Source organism: Psammomys obesus, unplaced genomic scaffold (genome assembly GCF_907164565.1).
Source record: "Psammomys obesus unplaced genomic scaffold, mPsaObe1.curated_primary_1811, whole genome shotgun sequence".
NCBI lineage: Eukaryota > Metazoa > Chordata > Mammalia > Rodentia > Muridae > Psammomys > Psammomys obesus.
This window is the reverse complement of record NW_026593286.1, coordinates 28,067,396-28,092,127: the sequence shown is the minus strand read 5'-3', so window position 1 is coordinate 28,092,127 and position 24,732 is coordinate 28,067,396. Positions and strand designations below refer to the sequence as shown.

General features: G+C 39.4%; 1 protein-coding gene across 1 annotated transcript in view; it reads left to right on the top strand.

Moving 5' to 3' along the window:
• Pard3b (par-3 family cell polarity regulator beta) overlaps positions 1–24,732 on the top strand; it is a 517,239-nt gene that overhangs the window by 327,287 nt on the left and 165,220 nt on the right. The window contains exon 17 of the mRNA XM_055616796.1: positions 226–336. Coding sequence (XP_055472771.1) covers positions 226–336 — 111 coding nt within the window. The remainder of the gene's footprint in view (positions 1–225; positions 337–24,732) is intronic.

Below are 24,732 nucleotides of genomic sequence, written 5' to 3'. Positions count from 1 at the left end.
AGAAAGAAAGAAAGAAAGAAAGAAAGAAAGAAAGAAAGAAAGAAAGAGAAAAAGATTCAGCAACTGTTATTTTCCTGCTTTCATAATCTTATTTTATTTCTGTTTTATGCCAGTGTTCTTGTGTTACTTAGAATAAAGAATTATAGTAGATTGAACTCATGTCATACATATTTTACATTTGCCAAAGAAAAAGTATGAGTTATGAACTTTGTCCTTCCCCTCCAGATTTGGAAAGAAGAAAGATGACAAAAGCGGGAAGGCTGAGCAGAAAGGTACCCAGAAGCCCAGAAACCTAGGAGAAGAAGAGGTGGAAAAAATGAAAGAAGAAAGAGAAAGGTGAGCAGAAACACAGAGCCTCCCTGTGTGGACTATGGATCTATGTTTAAGTCAGTAACTTCCAACAACCTTCAGGGAGAGGTTTTGCTTTAAGAAACATAGCAGAGACCAAGTGGCCCACCTTCCCAGGAACTCTTTATCATATTCATAAGAAGAAATCATAGTTGTGTTTTCATTTTATCATTACCAATAGTCTCATACTATGCTACTCTCAGTCCTGACTCCATCACTGTGTATTTTCCCATGGCTTAAAGAATGATGTTTTTTTTTTTTTTTTTTTTACTTCTACTCCAAAGGTCATTCTGATATTGGTGTTTAGAACTCTCAGGTTCCCCTAGTCTGTTCCTCATTTTTGACAGCCTGCTATATGCCTTTCTTAATCATATTCTGCTAACTACATTGGCTCATGTCATCTGAGAAGTACATGTCCTCCTGTCCTCCATTTTTCAAAAGATGCTGTCTTTGATTAGGCTACCAGCAGGCTGAAAAGTGTGCTGCCCATCTGCAAGAGGGCTCGATTTCATATACTGCAGTAATGGCAGTTGGTGAGGGCTGAATTTGAGGAGTGTTGTGTTCTATTTGCACAAGAGGTCCTTCACACATCTTCTGGCACTTCTCCCAAGTAGATGTGTAAATGTCTGATTTTAAAACATGCAATTGAAAATTCATATGTCTCTTGAAAATTCTTTACCTTCCTCGCAAAATAAAGGTTGGAAAAAAATGAAGATAAGGCCGGGCTGGATCTAATCTTACCTATTTGTTTGTGATTTCTCCAGGGAAGGCAAATGTATCCAGTTTTTTCAGTTACTTATTAGTTAAATTTATCCTTGTGGGTTTTTTTTCAGAGTCCATTTTTATATTTTATCACTGTAGTATATGTACAAAGGAAAATACATCTATTCATTGTGTTTTCTGTCACACAGCAGTCTAGAGTATCCCCTGTTAACCTTTCACCCCATTTTGCAGTCAATTCCCATCGAGAAGGCTGACTTTACCAACAAGGGGGAAGAAGCTATTTAGTCCTTTCTCATTTTCAAGAAGTTGATAAGCTCTGGTTCCAGGGTCACCAAAGCAGTTAAAGAGAAATCAAGTGTTCTACATTGTTGTTGGCTATTCACCTGACAGAGCTACCCTAAAGACAAGAAAGGGACTCCCCATCACAGCCCACGATGCAGTAGTCCTGTAACGGGAATGCAATTCAGGCACAGGCTAATGCATGCACCAGCAGAGACATCTGCACTATGAGCCTGCTCCATAGATCTTTGCTGCTCCCCTGACTTCATTTATTGAGACTGTGTCCCATGCCTCATCTTTGGGAATCTGAGCTGTTTGCTAGAATGCAGACTGGACATTTTTTGCAGTTCAGTGCTTGCTTGAGATGGGGTAAAAGAAAAAAATCTCCCAGTAGCGAATGGACTGCGTGCCAGCTAGAAAATTGATAACTCATAAAATAAGGTGGGCCGTCTTTAAGCAAGAGTTCATTTCCTTGCTGGTTTTGCCTTTAGGAAGCCAGTGCCTGAGGGAGTTTTGTTCTTGAAAGCAAAGCTGTAAATTTGCCTCAGCTGACTATATAGAATTCAGGCCCAATATTCTTAAAATATGTCTGGTGAAAATATTGAAAGAACTGTACTATTAGCCTGCACTTGAGCCACCTCCCACACACGAACACATAAAACAGACTCATATGGGTTTTCTACAGACGATGCTGTCTCAATCAGGTGCTGAGGAAGAGGTTGAAGGAGCTGACTTTAGGGTTGGGAGCTATAGAATAATGACCAAGTCATTTCAACACTCAGAGATTGAGGACCATTGAGGTGGAGGTGGAGGCTGAACAGGAGGTGTTGTTCCTTGTCTGTCCATCATCCATAGGAAACCAATTTACAACCCTCGAGCATCTCAGCAAGACTGCTGCTCTTTATGGAGAGCTGCCATGGCGGAAAAATAAAAATAGAAAATATTGATGGATGCTATTGTCCCTTCTGCTTGATGTAATCAAAATTTGTTTCCTTGAAATGAGTCAAGCTACCCTATTGTTCACTAATTCTTAGTTCTCATGGGTATAAAGGTTTTTTTTTATTAACCATTTTCAAAGTATTTAAAGCCCTTAAATAAAGTACATACTGTATAGCATTGGGGATTGAAGTTCATCAGAACCAAATTTTAAACTTTCAAGAATCTTATGGGCTAGTCTGACTATAGGCTCTTTGAAATGGGTATACCACTGCTAGAATATACTTTTAAAATGGATTTATTTTTGAGAAGCTAGTTTACAAACATACCAAGGAAAGTCGAAATCAGCTTCCTTCACCGTACCACCAAGAAGGTATTACCAAAAATGCAGACAGAAAAAAAAAAAAAGAAAGAAAGAAATTAAACCAAACCATAAAATATTGCCTGTGGGTCGTCTCTGTGCAACTGAATCACTAAAAGAGAAATGAAGATCCCTGAGCCCCACCCCAAACTGAAGAGTCCAAATCTTGGGATTTGTAGTCCAAGAATCGTTTATTTAATAGATAAATCTAAGGTGGCTCTTCGGCTTTCTCAATGAAAACAAAACAAACAAACAAACAAACAAACAAAAACCACTGGCTTGGAGGAATAGGATGCAGCTGGAACACCAGGCTTTCTTCTTTTATGAAAAAATTATACACAGAAATTTTCTCTATAAAGGCTGAGTGACCCAGTCTACAGATACCATCCACTTTCTTCATGCGTCGTCTCTGAAGCATCCTACCCAGCTGAGGTGCTCTTCCAAGGACACATGAAGAGTCCTCCTCAGAGCACCTAGCCCAGGATGGATCATGGTCTCTGGAGCAGCGGTTCTCAACCATCCTAAAGCTGCAACCCTTTAATACAGCTCCTCATGTTGTGGTGACTCCCAGCCATGAAATTGTTTCATTGTTACCTCAGAACTGGAATGTCGCTGCTGTTATGAATCATACTGTAAACATCTGTGTTTTATGGCGGTCTTAGGTGATCCCTGGGAAAGAGTTGGTGGATCTGTAAGGGGCTCATGACCCACAGGTTTAGAACCACTGCTTTAGATCTAATGTCCCATAGCACAGGGGTGGAAAAAGAAGATAAACTCAGGAAGAACATATAGTCATTATTCATAGTTTTGCAATATGTTTTCTATATCTACTTACCCTTTGGAAACTTGATACCCATTCTGCAGAGATAACAGTTATATTCTCACATGATGATATTCTAAATGCTTCCCCATGCCATTCGTGTTTTAAGACATGTCATTTTGATTACTACTGAGTATTCTGTGTGATTAGCATGCATAAATTATTTGTCTTCCATTGTCAGACAGTTTTTCTCCCTACACATTTTTGACTGTCCAAGATGGTACTTTGATAAGCATTTAGGTACAAAGCCCATATAGGTTACCTCTTAAGTCACACCATTCTTGTGGAAGCTCCAATGTCTTTATTCTATCTTAATATTAATTCATCTAGAATTAAGTTATCCTTTGTTCTAAACTTCAGGATTATATGATTCCCTTCCGTTTATTTGTTTCATTATTTTCTTATTATTCATACCTTTTTTTTTTTATAAATTAGCTGCTATCTAATTCCAGATATAAGAGTGGTCAGTGCTGTATGTGAACACTTTACCTATAGATATACCCTGAAAAGGTTAATTAAACTATATAAAAGGTGGATTAGCTCATAGAAATACAAAGTCTTGAATGCTAATTCTCAGTGGGAAGAAGCCATTTTGCCCACACAAAAAAAGTTTGGTATGTGTGGGGACATTTATGACTGTCATTACTGCAAAAGGAGGGGAGAGAAGGAGTTTTTGCTGAGTAGAAATCCCTGAATATACTACAGTGTGCAAGATTTCTTTCCTCTGCAAGAATAAGTTATCCAATCTAAGTATCTGCTGAGGCCCTTTCTAACCTTAAGAATTCACAAACAGTTAGGGAATCTTTCTGGATATCAGAAATTTAATCATCTCATAGTCTCCTGTGAATATGCAGAGAAATATTCATTTTGCCATATGACATGGCCCTAGAAGGATTATTAGTTGTGTGAGAACTTGTGCCTGAATATTGCCAATGAACATTCCATCCACATAAGCGTGCAAGAATAGTACATCTGTTTTAATGCGGTCCTGCTGAGTACTGACGTTAGTGACGGTGGCCTGCTGATCAGCCATGAAGGCCAGGCATTGAAGAGGTTGAGAGTATATACGATGACAGAGGCATCTGGAACAACGGAGAGAATCAAACATAAAGCGGTTAATAGGAATCAATGTAAAGTCTTACACTTGGGCCCAGAAATGAGCTGTACAAACACAGGATGTGGAAGGTTTGACTTAATACCAAATATATGAAAAATTTGCCTGATGGTTTTAGTTGAGGATAAGTGTAGCATGAGTCAACACGGGGATGTGCCTGCCAAAACTTAATCCATCCTAGGCTGCGTTACTGGAAGTTTATGTCCAAAATGAAGAAACAGTAATTCCTGTTTTACACAGCTCAGATCACACCTGGTATAGCCCGAGTCTCTGTCTCACACAGAGAGTGGAACACTCAACACTAAGATACATTTCCTGAAAAGCACTGAAGGGCCTGGAGAGACAGAGTCGGGACTTTAGCCCAAGTTGTGTGTGTTTGAGTAACTGTTAGATGGAAGAAAGAATATATTTATTTACCAACAACATCTGCATCCTATTCTAATTTACCTAGTTGTCAATCTGTTGTTTATTTACTTGAAGATACCAGTACAGAATTATCTTAACAGAGGCATTCTTCAGCTTAATAAAAAAAAAAAGAAAGACACACCCTAAACATTAGAATGTGTCATGAATCAATGAGTTTGTTGACACTTAAAATGTCTAATAAGAAGCCAGTGACTAGATTTAGAAAAGATTATTTCATCAGGTAAATATTAGAATTTTATTAACCTCAATCACTGATGTATTCCTTCCCTGGCCTAATTATATGCATACATATTCAAATAAATAAAATATTAGTCTTTGCAAATGAAATACATCAAGCCATATACAACTAAAATAATCACAAGCATCATTAATGTTACATTTTCCTTAGACGATCCCGTGGGTCTCTTCCAGATGTTAGACTCTGAGAAAGATTCAAGTGCAGAAGACTCCTCACTGAACTTCTAGAGCAAGCTTTCCTGAACTTGCCAAATCACTGCCTCATCTAGTGTCTATAACACTCTTCTTGAGGTAGGCAAGGCCAAGTTTCTCACTCCAGACTGTGCAGTGGGATTTTCTCATCCCCTATTCGATTTTCTGAGTTTATGATGTGTCCCCTCTTGACCCAAGTCAAACGGTCCATGGCAATGAAGCTCTGCATTAAATAAACTCATCATTTTTGTTCATGCTTCAGCGAAATAGGCCATAATAAAACATTAGTTTCAAAGGTCTTTATTCACTGATAGATGATGAACTCAATATCATATGCAAAGATTATTTGTCCTGGCTAAATTAAATTAGCATTTTCCACACATTCAGATTATGTAAATTAGTATCATGAGCTGACGGCAAGATTGTTTTAACATGTCATTAATTTTAGTTGTTTAATTCTAAGAACTAAGTTTTGTAATCTTTTGAAAAGTATGGGGGGGGAGGGTTGAAAGCCTTAGGCCTGTAATGTACCTAAATACCTGTCTTCTTAGTACCTTTTCAAGACAGGTGGAGAAAGGCTGAAGAAAAATATCCCCTCACCAAACTCTCTCTCTCTCTCTCTCTCTCTCTCTCTCTCTCTCTCTCTCTCTCACACACACACACACACACACACACACACACACACTAACACACACACACACACACACACACACACACCTCCCTATTTACTTAGGGTTATTGTATTGACTAACATATTTCCATTGACGCCAAAGACAGATTTCCATTAAAGTCCCATATTATTGACCCAGAAATAAAAACTCACTAACTACCACCTCTTGCCGAAGCTAAAACAAAAAAAGTTAATAACATAAAAGTTAGTTACATGTTCCAAGACCCTCCATCCCACTCATACCATGTCAAGATTTGCTTTGCAGGGAGATCATTTGCCACATTAATTAAACATCACTTGTGTGGATCACGTTAGAATCAGAGCAGGTAACTGAAGGGACTAGGGGGCAACAATGTGTCCAGCTTCAGCCCTGAGAAGCCTGAAAACATATGGGTCCTATTCCCAACAACAGACCTGGACAGAATGCCAGTGAGAATGAAGCTAGGAAGGAGGAAAATTAATCGGTCTCAGTGTCTGAATTCAAGATTCTTGGTTTGCTTTCCTTTCAGGATGCCTTCCAAAAACTGCCGAGGCTTCTCCCTCACCTTATCGGTTGGGCTGCCTGCGTCCCCTTAGTTTGAATCAATACATGTGTTTTTGATATTTGGCAAACCAAGATTTAATTATACAGCTGCAAATTCCCCCACATAAACGAAATGTATCTCAGAGATATAAAAACATTCAGAAACCATTTTATAGTTTGAGAATTCAAGTGGGTGAAAATCTATTCCCAACCTCTTCGCGTTTTATTTAATTATGAGGGGCTTTTATCTTACTGGAAATTGAAATGCAAACCAGAATACGAGTACAGTTTATGCAACATTTGTTCACACTTCTTTTCTTGTAAAAAGATGCACAGTATAATCTTAGGAACTATTACCCTGTGAATTCATATTTTAACTGTAACCCACATACTGATGGCACTCTAAAGCACATAGAACAACAACTGAATTGATAGGGTTTTGTCATTATTTTACCCTAAAAAGAAGTACATGTTTTATTAAAGAAACCAGAAGGTTGATTTCTTTAATTTGCCAAGTGACTCTTGATAATTAATTATTTACTGAACTTAATCTTTGGCACAATTTAAACTGTTGAAAACACCCGTGTTTTGGCATGGTTACCTACAAATGATTAATTCAGCATGGTTTGACTTGTCAATGAATACCCCTGTCTTTTGCAGTAGAATTTGCCGGGTCCCGTGGTTTGGGCAAAATAAAATGTTGGAGTGATTCCCAGCTTTAATAGTCCCAATTTATTATTACCACTGAACCCTGATCAGATCATGGACTGGATTAGATCCCAGTTTTTCAAAATGCCCCAATTTATGGCTCCCTTAGAATCCTGATTAAAAAAAAAAAAAGAAAGAAAAAGTGTATATGAATGGGACTTTGGTTGGCTAGAAAAGACCCAGTTAATTACTTGTAGAATCTTATTAGGTCACCCCACCCTACGGAAGTTATGAAAAATATTCCTTGATGGTGTTTCTTGGGACAAGGTCGTATTCTCCTTTTTTGCTGACAGAAGGAAGTGATCAGGTTGCTAGTTTTCATAGCACTAAGCATCTTCAGAGTCTGGGAAGAGGTTTAGCTATGTGGCATTGATTACTGTTGTGCTAAGGCAGAGAGTGGAAACAGAGGAGAAGCACAGATGATGGTGTCATGGCACAAGCCACCATCACCCTTTATTCAATGGCAGTCTTTCAGGATTACCCCTGATTTACAGGGGCAAAGTGTAAGGCCCAGGGGCAATACAGATGGCTTGATGTAATAACTCTACTTTGATCTGATCACTGTAATACATATATTCTTAGAAATGCTGATGGTCACCAACAAAACTTGGCACATTACAATATTCCTATAGACAAACGATGGACACACCTACATTCGCTTGCCACGCCAGCATTTTTTATGAGCCAAAATCCTTTTATGGAATTTGAATCAATGTTAGAAGTGCTGTATTAGCAACTACTTGTCAGCTGAGCTGGATTAATACATAAAATGAATCACTGGACTGGCATGCTTTCCAACAGTCATTTAGGGAAACTTCTCTAAAGTGTACCTCTTGAGCATTGTTTTAAAACAATACTCCTGTATGAATATACCCTGAAGTAGCATAGCATTAGTATATGCAATAGAAGCACGGTTGAAATCCATTCTAAAGAAGACTTTAAACTACTCAGAGTAATTCTCAGAAATGTTTAGAATCCATGGTCTAATTTTAAAGATGGGAAAAGATTTGGTTGATACAGGACACCGGTTTTAATATACACATATTGAATAAAATATATTTGCTATTATCAGCAGAGTCACTAAAGTTTATGTCGATAGAAAGTTTTGATGTAGACTGTGCCTAGCAGTAGCAGAGTTTGAGAACATTTTCTGTGAAGGCTTTTGGAGTATAACCGGTAGAAGCCATTTGAAGAATAGAATTTCCATCTAAGCTATTGTGTATTTTTCTAGTATGGAATAAACTGCTTTTAGGGATATATTTTTATTGTCCACCCCCCCAGTTTCTTACCATGAAGTGAAATGGCAATAACAGTAGTTAAAGGTCTGTTTCATGTGTTTTGTTTGGGGAAAATGGTTTTTAATTGCTAAGATCTAAAAAAAAAAAAAAAAAAAAAAAATTAGATATAAGTGAAAGTTAAATGACTCCAGCACATTTGCTTCAGACCTATTTGGAACTGGACATTGTGGGTGGTTAACCTAATTTACCGAAAGTGCTCTAAATATGCAGACGTATCAGATTTTTAGTAATCAAAGAACATTCTAGAATGCTGTCTCATCATCTTTTCTTATTTGGACACATTTTCTATTGTATCCTGCTTTGGAAAGCATCCATGACAACACATCCACCCTCAAGGCAAGGTCAGGTATTGTTCACATCGTTGGCAAGCTTTCCTAGTTGAAAGACTGCTCAGCTTATTGTCCTCCAGAACCTGCCTCCCCTCATCCCACCAGCACATCCTCTAGGTAGAAACTATGACCTAGGCCTGAGATTTATAATGAGAAACTGTGCATATGAATTTTTCACTTTTCCTAAGAAACTGAAAACATCTGAGTCTCCTCCACTTGGGGAATTTTTTTTTTTTCAGCAAGGTGTTGTAACAGTTCCCAGCTGTCACAGTTTGGACAGGTGCTGTTAGAATCTATGAAGTAGAAATCGAGGACACGTCTCAACATCCTAGAGTGTACAGGGGCAGCCACTTTCAACAAAAACATTAGCTAGGATGTCAGTTGTGCCAAGGTTGAGAAGCCCTAGGTAAAATACATAGATAATATAGAAAGTTTAACATGGAAGAAATACACTCTAGGTCTTTAAAACCCTGTTAGATAAACAGATAATATACACATCCCAGTATAGACAGATACGCCCCAGACACTGGAGAGCGCTGCACTTGAACCTGAAAATGTCTATTTTGAAAGCAGGTCCCAAGGGATTTTGCATTATAGCCTCGTTTCTAAACAAATCAGCCTACCTGTGTCCTAGAGGTCACATGTGGCCAAAAGGAAAGATCATGAGGCCCAGGAGTGGGTAGGACATTGGTGATGGACTTACGATGCCATATCACCTTACTGCCACAAGCTTTAAGGTTCTCATCTGTTAATTGAGAAATCTGTCCCTCTGGTTGTTGGGAGGGTGAAAAGTAGTGTTTAGGAAGCAAGCACCTGGTTCACTCTAGGCTCTCCGTGTTACTACCTGACCTGCCTTTGGGATTAAAGTTCCCCTCACCCACTCAGTAGCCTTCGGAGTCTGGAATGCTCTGAGCCTCACCGTCTGTGAAAGTTACTGAATTGGATCCTGTGACAATGAAGAAGGCCAACTTGAGTGCAGACTTTGCCCAGCTGGGAGAGGTGCCAGCAGCTTCCATTCAAGAGGCATCACCTCAGTTTGTATTGATCACCGGTTGTAGCGAGCTTGGCGTAGGGCGGCTGCACAGTAGCGAGGGAGGGTGGTTGGCAGCCAGAGCTTGGCAGCGTGAAAGCAAATGCAGGGAAGGGACACAAATGGTGAGAGTTACTGCCAGCTCCTCTAAGAGCGCAGGGTGTGTGGCTGCAGGAAAGACTGTAACCACAGCCATTATACCCATAAAGCCCTCACATTTGCATTTCTCTTATGTGTTGCATTAAGAGGGAATGGTCAACTTCGGTCTGCTAAAGTTTTGGAGCTAGTCTTTGTGGGAAACCAAATCAACATTATATTTCTCTTGCTTGCTCGCTCTCTCTCTCACACACAGAAAAAAAACCATACACACACATACCTTCCATTCTCCCTCACCCATCTGACTTTGCCCTACAATTGAGTTAATAGTTTTATCATGTGTTTAAAGTGGTGCCAGATTAATTTTTAAAAACTACATAACAACCTGACGTCCTTCCTCTCTCTGCTTTGTGCCTCTGGTGTCTTTGAGGGGTGAGGAGGCTTTGTGCTATGATCTAGGGGTTTACTTGACTAACAGGTTATTTACTTGACCAACAGTACATTTTACATATTCATGCTCATGGAGAAACTTAACATGTGTATAGCAATTTGTCAAGCCTGACTGTTTTGAGGTTGTTTTTTTTTTTTTTTTTTTTTTTTTTCATTGTACTTGAATGTTTGCCTGATTGGATGCCTGTGACCATGGAGCCGGAAGGTTCCAAACCCTCTAGGTCTGGAATTACAGATGGCTTTGAGCAGTCGCATAGGTGCTGGGAACTAAAGCCATGCCCTCTGGAAGAGCATCCAGTGCTCTTGCCCACTAAGCCATCTCTGCAGCCCCAGGTCATAATTTCTTAAAGCAGAGATTGTGACATAGTATAGACTAAGATGAATGGGTCAGCAATACCAGTTGAGTGTCCATAGCTGACTTCCAATGGCTTCCAATGCCTGCTTGTTGCCTACTGAATCAGTCCAAACACCTTGACCTAATGGGTCTAAGGTGACATCACGACTTCATATTCATAATTTCTATTCCTGAACCATATGAGCTTATGTTTTTTGACAATTTATAGCTCTAGGAGAGCTAAATCTTTCTTTCCTTTCTCTTCCATTTTTCTTTACTTTATTCTTTTTTTATCTTACCTTTCTGGAAAAGAAACAAACAAAAGAGGAGAAAGTTTCAGAAAAAATAGTGTAACTTTCCAGTTGTTGTAGGAAAGAGGCAGGCTTAGAACCCAACACTCTCTAATGCTAGTGCTCATTCTCATTCAAGGCAAGTTCATAATTCACTGAACATCTCATTCTGAGAACCTCTTTTAGGGTGGCATTTAATCAGCATAGCATGACTAAGCTTCAGAGTTCCTATAAAATTCATATGATAAGGTATCTAGAACTGTGCTTCAGCTTTGCTCAGCTTGTTATTGTCAATATTGCCTTTTTTATAATGAATTATTCATGTTTGTAATGTCAAATACACCTTCTCTATTACTAGATTTCAATTGCCCTAGGGTTAGGACAACATCTTAGTCATTCTCTTAATTATCTCACTATCTAATACATTATATTCCACAGGATAAGCAATAAATAGTTTTTAACTGATGGATGGATGGATGGATGGATGGATGGATGGATGGATGAATGGATGGATGGATGGATGGATGGATGGATGGATGGATAGATGGATGGATGGATGGATGGATGGTTGAGTGGATGGAAATATATAAAACTATTCTGTTATCCTAATATTAATTTATTTTTCAAGTGAATAATTGGTTATATGGAACTCAGAGGCAGAATAAGCCAAACAAATGGTTGACAAAACCATCTGTATAGACTTTACAGAGTCTATGAAATGTCAGCAAATGCAAACTCTTTTGTAGCTGGAGGACGGCAAGTAGAGCTAGATCATAGTCTAGCATAGTCTATGCTAGAAGCATAGTCGCCAGTCTGGTAGGACTATCTATTGCTAAAACAGATCCTCAAAGACAGACCATAAAGAATGAATGCTGTAGAACCAGAGACGTATCTTTGTGAGCTTTTTGTTTGGTTTGGTTTGTTTTCTTAAACTGGACTCTTAGCCCCATCCTCTCTTATTTGCTTCAATATAACCACTTTTCTTTTAGGAGCATATATTTCCATATTTTGAAGTGAAGCATCCTTTGAATTGATATAATGGAAAAGAAGGGGACATGTTGTCACTGGCTTATTCTCTGTCAAGGAAGGATCTCATTGTGGTATATACTGAGCTGAACCAATCAAAACTCCTGGTACCAGTGAGAATGCATGAAAAACTGTGGCATTAGTGTAGTGATCCCATCCCATAGAGCTCTTCTCTCAGGGAGGCACTACTACAGAGCACCAAGCACGGAGCTGGTATCCATATTAGTACTGAAGTCGTCTCTTTATCTTCTAAAGTATTCCTTGTTATATCCCCTTCTGCAAGTGGCATGCCTTCTCTTCATGCCTAGGTCCTAGTTCTCTTGAAGCATAGATCGTAATTACTTGTTTCATATCCTTCCATCTTGGTAGAGAGAAGATATTTAATTAAGTAAAGCCCTGGCTGCCTTAAAAATAGAAAATAATATCAGGATTTTAACGTTACTCATATAATTTTAAAAAATACATGAAATAATAATAACCAATGGAACCACAGTAACTAGTAAAATACTAGTTACTGTATTTTAGCTAAATACTAAAAATCTAAAATCTAAAAATGCTAAAAATCTTGCCTAATTTTGAAAGCCTGTTGTTCTGCTTAAAAAGTGCATCAACTAGCACCAGTTTTAAAAAGTAAACAGATGAGTAGATGAGGACTCAAATCATATTTAAAATAATAATGAATTCCATTATTGACAGAATCAACAGCTAATTAAAAATTCTATCAGGGAAGATGTAAAAGATGGCAAATTTCCAATACAGATTGACACCAAGGCCACTGACATAATTGATATTTGCTCAATACCTAAGATGCTTTGCAATATGTAATTGAAGCTGGGCTAGCCAGAGAAACTTCCAAGTGTGGACACACACATACACACATGTGAAAATATTATATTTTTAGAATAAATCATTCATCTTTGCAAGAAAATATATGTTTTCAGCTGAGCAACCATTAAAGATATTTTAATAAGCTGACTTTGTATAAGAAAAAATCCACTGCTTCATGATAATGTCTGACGTAATTCATATGTTTTTAATCTGGCTATAGTGGATGCAATAAAGTCAAGATAGGATAAATTACGAGTTGGACATTCAAATACCAGAGTTTCATTTTGTAATAAACGAATGCATATTGAAAAGAGATCTGCGATAGTAAGGTGATTAAATATTCTGCCCTTTAAAGAAAAGGAACATAACTTTAACAAAATGTGTCATTATTATAGTTTACTACCTTTGATAGTATTTAGTATAAATTGATTGTATACTTGTACTGTACAAGATTTTTTTAAATATAACAAACCAAATGATTGATATAATTTTTCTACTCCTAATGATCAGTTGTATTACCAAAAATTATAGATTTGCCCTAGGAGTTTCAAAGGACGGACAAGCATAGCCTGATAGAGAAAGGTATACTGTAGAAACAAGATCATTTTACAAGATTAAACACACAGAAGTGGGCAGTTAAGTCTTGAGAAGACACAACTCTTCATCTTTCCAGCAAACAAGCTTCAGTGCCGGGAAAACACACCATACCTAAAATGTGACTGGAACACATGCTGTGCCTTTATGGAGCATTTGAAAACATGTAAGTTCCACAGACATGTTTATGGCTATAATTTCACATGGCCTGCTAAGCAGGAATTCCCAGTGAAGGAGCATGGGGAACTGTCTCAAGCACAGCTGAGGAAGCCATTACGTTTTAGTTTAGTATGCTATAGTTGCTGAGGACATCGTCCTAGTATGAAGAGCTGTTGACTGTCTGAAAGTCGTTCCGACTGTGGGAGTTTTTTTTCATGCCAGCACCCTGAGTATGGCAGATGAGCAGCAGGCATGGGAGTGAATTTGATAAAATTCTGAAGTCAGCACAGCAGGCTGGCTCAGACACGTAAATTGGTGCATGAAGGAAGTTAACATGTGAGCCATGGGTGCATTACAAAATTGGTGAAGTGCCCACTGAGGTGCAAATATTTTGAAGGATACTCAGGAATACGATTTTGTTTGTTTTGACTTTTTGGATGTTTTAGGAAGAACATAAGTAAACCAAGGCAATACCTCCATTTTTTTATTTCATTTTTTAAATTATTTTTGTGACATTCATTTATTTACTTATTTTTTGCGTGCATTTGCATGCACACACATGCCTACACATGTGTATGCATATGTATGGAAAGTAAAATCTCTTCTTCTATGTGAGTCACAGGGATCACGTTCAGGCCTTCAGACTTGGCATCAGGGATATCTACCTGCAGAGCCTTCTCAACAGCCCTAAAAATATACTTCTTAGACAAAGACCTTCAAGATGAGGAAACAAGTTAGACCTTATTGTCAGGGTCTGCTTGAAAGGGAAAGAAAGGTCAAGCAAGCGATCCTCTTCAGATGCTAAAGGTGGGGTTTATGGTTTCTGGGATGCATCTCTTTGCACTTTGCCCATCATAGTTCCCTGCCTGGTTTCTACGTGCTGATGCCTTCCTTGGAGGATCTCCCCAGCCCCTCTTAGCTTTGTTGGAGTTCGAGAGTGTTTCTAAATCTGCCACGTGTATGGTAGTCCTGAGTGCCGTTTATGAAGGGCCTTCTCTGAAAGCTCACTAGCTCCCGAGGCCTCATACCGAGGCCCAAAGGATTGATGTTTGCTTCAGGCTGGCAAGCCACATCTTTCTAACTGGCAGTTCACCTTTGATACCATTTTGTATCCTCTTATTCTCTTAACCCCCTTCTTTTTTCGCACTTCTTTCTTTTTTTTTTTTTTTTCACATTTCTGACAGGAAAAGCTACCTTTATTTTGTCATTTCTGGTGAGTTGTTCACAATTTCATTCCAAAAGGAATGTGAGAAAAATTTGAATCCGAGAATATAACTCAGTGATGGAACAAGGCTATATTTTTAATGCCCAATGGGGCAAAAGAAAGAGGGAGGAGGGGGAAAGAAAGAAGGAGGAAGAAGACAAAAGGAAAGAAAGAAGAAAGAAGGGAAGGAAGGAAGTTAAGAAGGAAAGACAGAAATAAATAACATTATTTGGAAAAAAACAGTATTTTGGTCATCTGGAGAACTAATATATACTCTAGGTCCCTGAATTTTTTTTTTCTTACCCTGGGCCATGTTATCATGACTTGGAATTTAAGGTTAAATTGAAGTTATAAAAATTTTAAAGCCCCAAGGATTTTAAAAGATGATTTCCTGTGATGAATCAGTTGAGATTTTTTAAAGTTATTTTGGGCCTAACCTCTTCAAAAATTCAATATGATAGCATTACCCGTCAACATGACAGAATCTAGACTCTCCTGGGAAATGGACCTCTGTGCATGCCTGTGAGGGAATATCCTGATTCTGTTAAATGAGTTGGAAAATTCTGTCCATTATGAGTAGCACCACTCCCTATACAGCAGATTCTAGACTGTGTGAGAGTAGAGAAAGCCAGCTGAGCATACATACATTTATCCATTGCCTTCTGCTTCTATATTGTGAAGACAATGTGATAAGCTGTGCCAGATCTTAACACTTTGACTTCAAACACAGTGATGGTCTATAATCTTGACACAAATGTCAGCTGAGCAGCTAGGCATTTGGGGTAAGTGGCATGTAAGCAAAGCATAAGCTTTTTCCTCACATTCATGGGTAAGAGAAAGGGTAGAGTGCAATGAATTTCATAGTGATAAAGCTAAATTGCAATGCATTTTGTAATAGGGTATAAAATTGTTATATGATCACAGAGAAGGCAACCACAAAAAAATAGAGCCATAGCTGGGACAATAGAATAGACCTTCTTTATCGTCCAATATTTCTAGACACTTGCAACGAAGTCATTAAATTCAATTATAAAGTACAACTTAACTGTGTAGCAAATTAAAAGAGACTTTTAAAAAATTCGTAAACCCATCAATAATACATTATATTTTTGCTAACTAGAGAGCAATTTAAGACTCGGGGAACTTTTTATTTGAATCTAGGGGTATTCTAAGCCATCAGAATGCTTCTGTATGGTTTCTCTAAAGTTGGCAGAGTACAGCTGAGAAGCTTAGAGCAACACTTCCTGGAAAAATTAGTAGTTATCTGAGTCAGGCAAGTAAGCATGCGTCATACCATATATTTTGAAGGTTTTCTCTTAAATCACATAGAAAGTGTAATTTACCTGTATACTATAATTTTAGTACTTTGCAAAGCTCTATTTAGGGATCGATCTGAATAGAGATGTAGATATAGGTAGATAGCTCGGTTCTAAGCCATCTAATTGTACATTATGCTGTGTGTTACATATGTATGGCATTGTTAAAATGTAATCACAGACAAAGCAGATAACATGAGCTCTACTTATAATTAATTATAATTAAGTGAAGATGCCAGCTAGGGTGGCCAGAAGTCAACTTATTTTGTCTCACATATGGTCATGAGTTTAAGGATCCTGACCGGTCTGCCCCAAGGGGTACATTCATAGTGTACTTCACTTGTACTTTGTTAACTTTTTCAAATTAACATTTACACCCAGACTTCATTAATCTGGACTCAGTTAGCCAAACTACATATCATGACGATTTGACTTATGACTATTGCAGTGGTATGAATGCAATAGACAATCACTAGAAAAACAAGCTGTGAACTTAGATTTTTTTTTTCCTGAGTCTCCATATGTGGTGCAGTCAGCTCTCCTTTGAGTGCCTAGCCAGTGGCATCCAACCACAGCTCCCTGTGGGTCATTCTTCCCCAGGGCCAGCCATTGATACTCTGCAGTGTTAAGTGTTGCTAAGTTACTTCCAGTAGATTTGAATATTCACTGTATTTTCAAGTTATTGAAGTTTTGAACTATGCTAGGCTGATCAGGATGTAAACTTAAAGTAAGTCAAGGGGTATCTTTAATTCTTTATTGCTTCAAACACTATACCAGAAAGAGGAAAGAGAGAGAGAGGAATCAAGAAAAAAATAAGATCCTTTCTCCAGAGCAAATCACATGGTGGACACTCAGGAAATGGAGCAAGCAGATGGCGCCCACAGCTGACATCAGTTCTATTGTTACTCCTCAGCATCCCAAGTATCATATGGTGAGAACTGCAGCCACATAACATGGCCTTCAAGTAAGGTCTGTTGCTCTCTCTTAAAAAAAAAATTCTATTCAGTGAGTTCCATTAAGGCAAGTTAAAGGATTAATATATTTTAGAAAGATCTGCAGCCAAGAGATTCAAACCAAAAGCATTTACTGCTTTACTCTCTATGAAGCAGAAAATTCAATTAACCACCACACACCTGGTCCCCTGAGCATTCTGGCCAACTCGGGCTGTGTAGCATTTATTAAAAGTATTTGTGCTCTGCCTGAGGTTCTAAGTAGCCCTGTGAAGGAGATGAAAGGAACTGTGTGTCCACTTTCAGGAGAGACGGGCTGTGTGTGCGTGTGAAGACTGAAAAAGCATCTCTTACTGCTGCCTTCCTTTACCTGCGTCAGACCTGCACGGTGGCTGTTTCACTGGCAACCACTGGTACCAATGATCCAGGGCACTCTTAGAATAGTGTTTTATTATGTTGAAGCTATTTACCCTTCTTCCTCTGGGTCTGGCACTATCATAGTTTTCAGTTACAAAGGACAGAGGCTAAAGGATTTGCTCATGGACACAAAATTAAAAAGGAGCTCGGTTTCCATCATTGGCTGTCTTGACCCCTTACCCGTCCTATCTCTCCATTTCTGAAGCAGCAGGGTTTACATTATCTGTCTGCAGCTGCGGTCTCCACTGCAAAAGGCTGGGCTTCAGTGGCACTGCATGGGTGAGGATGATGCCTCCCATGAAGATCTGAAAGCAGAAGTATAAATGTAAATTTTGCTCATTAAAACCATAATTAATTTATTGAAAGTGAATTGTTATTATTTCAGGGACGAATGCATATCAGAATATGCTGATTATTTTAATGAACCAAGAGCCTCTTCTGGGATACTTGCAGGGTATTATTTGCAAGCAGGTCACTGCAGATTTTCTGAGGGGGGAATAAAAGGATTGCTGCTCATTTTCAAGTTTTGCTTTATTAAAAATGCAAAAAGAAATGTGTGCTGTATAATGTGTCTGGGGTGAGGCTAAGAAGATATCTTTGTTTAGAAAATGGTCCAACAGCCTCTCTCAAAACCCACACATTTTCCACTGGGGTTGTCCTTTCTGATGCCACAAACATGAGCATGGGGAGGGTTAGCTTATATAGCTGTGGCATCCAGCTTTGTCCCCACTGGAACTGTTAGGATTGCTGTGGAAAGTTCATTCAGTCCTTTCTTCCTCCAACATCTTCAAAATCAGCTGCACTGGTCTTGAGGTATCACCCAGGCCAATCCCTTTTGCACGCTCTATCTCATTGCATTTTAGTTGGCCTCCTGTGTTTCTTTCTGGTTGTGTCCCACTCCTCCATTTTGGAATTCGGTCTCCAGTCTCTTCTCAGTCTTCTGTATCAGGCCCATCTTCCCCTCAGTTCCTGTCATCACCTTCCAGGCACCGAGCTATATTTAAACATCATATTAATAGATAAATAAGATGAATAAATAAAGGTAAATGATGCCTCTGCTTATATGATAAATGAGAAAGGGAAATCAAGTATAAGCACATAACCTGAATAAATAGAGCAATGTGATTGGAAGCAATGGGACTTGGCATGGTATCTGCCATAAGGAGATTCAAATTCAATCTCAAAATAAGACAGTCACAAGAGGGGGAGAAACAACAGCAAGTGCTCATCAAGCCTGGGGCCAAGGAGGCTACATGACTGGAGCTTAATAATTAAGTAGAAGGAGTGATGTTAACTGAAGTCACAGAGGAGACAGTAACTACGTAAGTCATAGCAAGGAGCTTAGATCTCCTGTACGTGATGAAGAAAGACGGAGCAATTTAAGCTCAGAGTGCCTATAAAGAGATTCACTCAAGCAGCTATTTAAAGAATGGATTCTCCTTGCATTGAGATAGCTAACCACACATCCCTTCCCTTTTAAAACTTGTGTGTCATTACTGATATTACTAAAGGAGCTCTCAATCTCAGATAGGGATTAAAGGGATAAAGGGAAGTAAAGGATGTTTACCGACATCTTAAAATCCAGACCCTCGCAGTACTATGCTAATAGCCACAATAAACAATGCCAGGCCTTCCTTCCCCCAACACTTGACAGACACCTTTGCAATTTGGAGTTCCTGTAAGAGGTGAACCCACCCTTCTCCAATAGTAAGAGATGTCCTTTGTTAGATACAACAAAACCTAGTCCCAAGAACCACCAGATAGACTAAGGATTAGGAAGGCAGCTGAGTAAATGAACCCTATATGGGAAGAACTGAGAATAAGCACTCAAAAGTATCTACCTAACACCCCATCACTTGGTCTTGTAGGTGGATCTGAAATTAGACCTCCTAGTCCAGATATCCATCATGTCTAATAAAATGCCCTCAGTGTAATTCTCAATACCATATGCATGTTCTATAAGGTCTTTTACAAAGCCTTCCTTACATTCCAGTAGACCAAGAGTTCTGCTAGAATAGTTTTCCTTGACAGACAGTGGAACTGCATGCGTTCATTCTTTGTTTCACAATTGCCAATTTACTCTCTGGCAAAGCTGCTGTGGACAGTAGACATTATCTGGGTTAGCTTGGTAGACCGTCTCTGGAGGAGGACACTGTGGTGTAGGTGTAGGTTGGCTTTCGAAGCCAGCTGTCCTCAAGTATATGCGAGTGTCACCAAGTTGGAAACTCAACAGCTGAGCTGCTCCCCTTAAGCTTAGACCCTCTTAACAGGGACTCCATTGCTCTCCTGTCAGAAGTAGTTGCAGACCTTAGTTTAATGAACCCAACAGACACACCCTCGTCCTCTCCCACCTGGCACTTAAGTGTCCCCTGTCCTCTCCATCAAGGCCAGGACAATTCCTAGCACATAGTAAACATACTCGGTAAATGCTAGACTTAGAAAAATGGATTAACAGGCTTCATTTTTATGGAGTGTGCCAGTATAGTTTCTCAAGGACATACATCACACTTTAAATGACAATTATTCCTAAGAAGAACCACAGAAGATACTGTAGTTGAATAAAATCTTTTTCTCACCTATTTAAAGTCTTCTGTGTAAGTAGGATAAAGGGGAGACTATACTCCGTTTCCTTTCAGACTTTCTGAAGAGTAGGAAGACTGACTTTTCCTAATGAAGTGTTCTTCACCTGTGAACTGGGTACGACTGTCAGGCGCTGAGAGTCTGTCTCTCCCCACTTGGCTGCTGTCAGGCTGTGTGTCTGCAGCAGGCTTGCCAGGCTGTACGCTACCTCCCCGCACAGGAAGCAGATCTACCCAGCACACGCTGGGTGGGTGACCGCGTTCTGCATGCTTCAGCACTATTACATATGAGTAAGCATTAAACAACAAAGGTCAGAACATGGCCAGGAGAGCACTCAGCAGGTGTGGAATTCCAGGTGACAAAACAGAAGGAAAAGGAGGCTTAGAGAGACAGGAAAGGATATGAAGCTAGTTTCCTCTTATTCTCTGTATTTTTCCTGTTTCCTCTCCAGGAAGTTTGTGTAGACCTCAATATCCCGGAAAGTTAACATGGGGGGTTTATCTTCATTCTTTTCCATATGATGGCATTACAACCATGTCAAAGGTCTCTCATTTATTTTTTCAAATAGAACCCTTGGCAGTCCCTAGAACTAAAGAATGCTGTGTTCAAAAAAAAATTAATATAAAAGAAAAGAAATGCCTTATTTTTCCTGCTGCTTCTCAGAGCGCTAGAAATACAGGACACACAGAGATGGGGGGATTATGAAGAGTAGAGACCATTTCTTGCCACACGGAGATGTCAGTAACAGTAAGAATAAACCACATCAACAAGTTACAAATTTTACTCAACCAGCAGAGCTTACTCAAGAACAGATTTCTTAATAGCTCTTTCTTCAGTGTTGCTCTGGCCAGCAGCCTGGGAGCATCTTTTAATGTCATTAGTGCTTAATGACACCATTTGTAGGGTTACTGTCTATAGGATTTCTATAAGGGAAGCATGCATTATTAGAGAATATTATAAGAAGGCTGTAGGCTCTTTCTCTCCACCCCCATCCCTCTTTGGAGCTAATTTTCCAAGGAAAGCTAAAGATGTTTACTAAGCATTTCTGGGAAATTTATCCACATTATGAGAATACAAATTACAGGAACTCGGTGCATTAGCAATGGCGGAAGTTTAATGGGTCTGGGAAAGGTATAAATTTAGGGAAAATGTAAATTGCAGTAACGGGAGAGCCATCACCACATGGCAGTTCTCTTGAGAGTATAATATTTAGTGGCCATATGAAGGAGTAAAGAATCTTGCCATTTGACAATGTTTATGAGAGAAAAAAAGGCAACTGTTAGAAATCGTCAGTGACTATCTATCAGGATTTTAGAATACGCAATTGACACTATCAAATAGATAATGACATTCCCCAGGGGACGTTTGGTTGTTTCTGAGCCATCTGGGATATAGAAATCCTTTAACAACCTAGAGTCAGAATGTTTTCAGGTCACATCTGACTTGACCATCTTCCCAAACTTTACTATTTTACTATTTTGTCCTGCAAAATAGTAGGAGGGACGGAAGGGAAGAACTGATATATCCTCAGCTCTGTGAGCTTTAGGAACCCTGAGATATTTCAAGAATGATATCTGGAGCTGATATCATGTGATATCAATGATGCCGAGGGTAAAAAGTGTGAGGACCTGAGTGTGAATCCCTTGAATGTCTTTTAAGTCAGATAAGGCCATACGTGCACCTCCAACCCCAACATTGTGGGGAACAGACACACGAGGACAGCTATTACTTGCTGGCCAGTAGGCTCGCTCCAGGATCAGTGAAGGACTCTTGTTTCAAACAAACAGAGGTGAAGAGTGATAGAGAAGGACACCTTGTCATCCTATGGTCTCCCCACACGCAGCGCATGCGCATAGGCCCTCTCTGCCTCCCTTTCCTTCTTGCTCTCCTCCCTCTCCCTTCCTCTTTCCATCCCTTATCCTCTCCCTCCCCACGCTCGTGCTGTCTCACTCACAAGCGTGCACTCACACACACACACAAACATTCACACGTTCAAATGGTATCTACACACTAGATTTTGCAAACCAGGAAGAACTCAGTGTGGTGTTTGTGTATACAAAGAGAAAACATGATGAAAAGATATGTGAACGAGATCCTATTAACAATGTTAATTAATTTGCATGTCAATATTATAGAAACATTAGGTTGCTCTTTACAGAGGAATATTTATTTATTATAAGGAAAGTAATCAATTATACCATCAACTGAGGTCTTTTACCACATTGAGTCTGGTTTAGCGCAGCAAGAGAAATGAATGGTACAAAAGGAGATCATTTGGAAAATAATTATAGACATCCTGGCAGGAATGAGAAAACAGTGGAAAATGTTAATGCTATTAAAGCCACTTTGTAGAAAAGATGAAACATTGATCACAAAGACTGCATTTGGTGGTCAGTATAATAATTTTAATAATAATAACAATAATCAAAAGCTGCAATTCTTCTAGATCAGGTACAGCTAGTAGCTTTGAAGCCATATTGACAAGGAAAAGCTGAAGAAAAACGGCCTGTTCTCTGGGACAAAGGATAATTGTAGTGGCCTCATTGCAGCTTCTATTATGAGAGCAGAGTGATAGCCAAGCAAATTATCCCCACTGTCAGAAGAGAGAGCAGTGCATCAGGTAGTTCATAGTCTCCTTTAATGACACTACGTGTCCCTCCCTGGAAACCCTTTTCTGACCTCCAGTTCTGTCACCGCTGTAGGTAGCAAGCCTGCTTGTTTGCCCTCACACAATAGCAGCAAAGAGAAATGTCAGCCCTAAATCCCCTTTGCACTATTCAGTCAAACCTGCCCCTCCGGGCCTTCGCCAGGAACAGTTCGTGAAAGTACTGACATACTCTAAAGGTACAGAAGAGGAAGGCTGAATGCGGGGTGTCGTTCGGAGATGTTTCAGCTGAAGTCATAAAAGGCAAATGGGAGACTCAGAAAAGAAAAAGTAGGAGACTTGGATCACAATGTGTTCATATCACTATTATGCAAAGCTCTTTGAAAAATCAAAAGGGAAAATGCCCGGTAATCTGATGGAAAAATCAGCCAGTGATACAGACAGCTCACAGAAGAGGAAATGAAAGTGGCCCCTAAATCTATGAAAGGGATACTCAGCGTCACATAATAAGAGTCGGGCTAATTAAAACCTCGTGGAAACATGACTTCTCACCTGTCTTATCGAATTTCACAGAGTTCGACAATGCGCTCTGATGATGAGACCAGAGAAAGATCTGTCCTCTTCCAATGCAGGTGGCCATGCAAAGTAAAGTACATGTGAAAGGAAACTTATTGCAGTCTAGAGAAAGAAGAGTCTATATGGGTCATTCTTTAACCTGCCAATCCTTCTACGAATTCATCCCAAAGCCACCGGTAGTAAAACACAGACTGACTCTTGCACAGTATTTTCCCTCGTGGCATTACTTGCTCAGGCATACTTACAGTCCGGGCACTTGACCTTCCTGTGCTCCGCAAATACTGCGTTTTCATTTTGCGAACTGAAGTTTTGTGGCAAGCCATGTACAGCAAGTATTTTGTTAGCATGTTTCCAGTGGTTCCGTGGCCATTAGCATTTCCAACAATAAGGATTTTTTAGAGAGCATGCTACTGCGTCGCAGAATAAACGTAACTTTTATACGCGCTGGAAAGCAAGAGACTTCATGAGTCGCTTTATAGTGGTTTTAACTTCACTGCTGTGGTCGGAAAATGAGGCGACAATATCTCTGAGGTATGTCTGCAGGAGCAAAACTCTGCAGATACCCACATGGCCAAGAATTCATGACTCGTTAAATAAGCAAATACAGGGCCACATGGTGTACTATTACGAAGTCTTTGTTTTAAAGAAAGAAATTCCCACCGGCACAAATGAAGTAGTCTTCTGAATGTCTACGTGAGAAAGTCTATGTGTATATATGTGTTTCTGTATATATATAATCTCAGCTTTTGTATAACAAAGGGGGATATAAATATATAAAACAAAAATAGTTACACAATTCTGGATAGGCAAGATAGCTAATGACTGCCGCGTAATTTATTTTGTTCTAATTTATTTAGGAAAAGAATACTTTGCTGTGAAAACATGAGGAACTAAGTTTGGATTCTCTGTACCCAAGTAAAAGCCTGGCCTGGCAACGTGCATCTGTATCCTCAGCAGCAGTGTGGAGGGAGTGGTCAGAAGCAGGCTGATCTCCTGAGCTCAGTGTTCTGTCAGTCTAACTAATCAGTGAGCTCCATGTCCAGTAAGAGACCAGGTCTCAATAAGATGAACAGGGCATGGAAGTGTATGCCTTTAATGCCAGCACTTAGGAGGCAGAGGTAGGCAGGCGCTCTGGGTTCAAGGTTAGTCTGGTCTACATGGCGACTTCCATGACAGCCAGAGTTACCTGGTGAGACCCTGTCTCAAAAGTGGAACGTGATGAAAGAAAGAAAGAAAGAAAGAAAGAAAGAAAGAAAGAAAGAAAGAAAGGAAGGAAGGAAGGAAGGAAGGAAGGAAGGAAGGAAGGAAGGAAG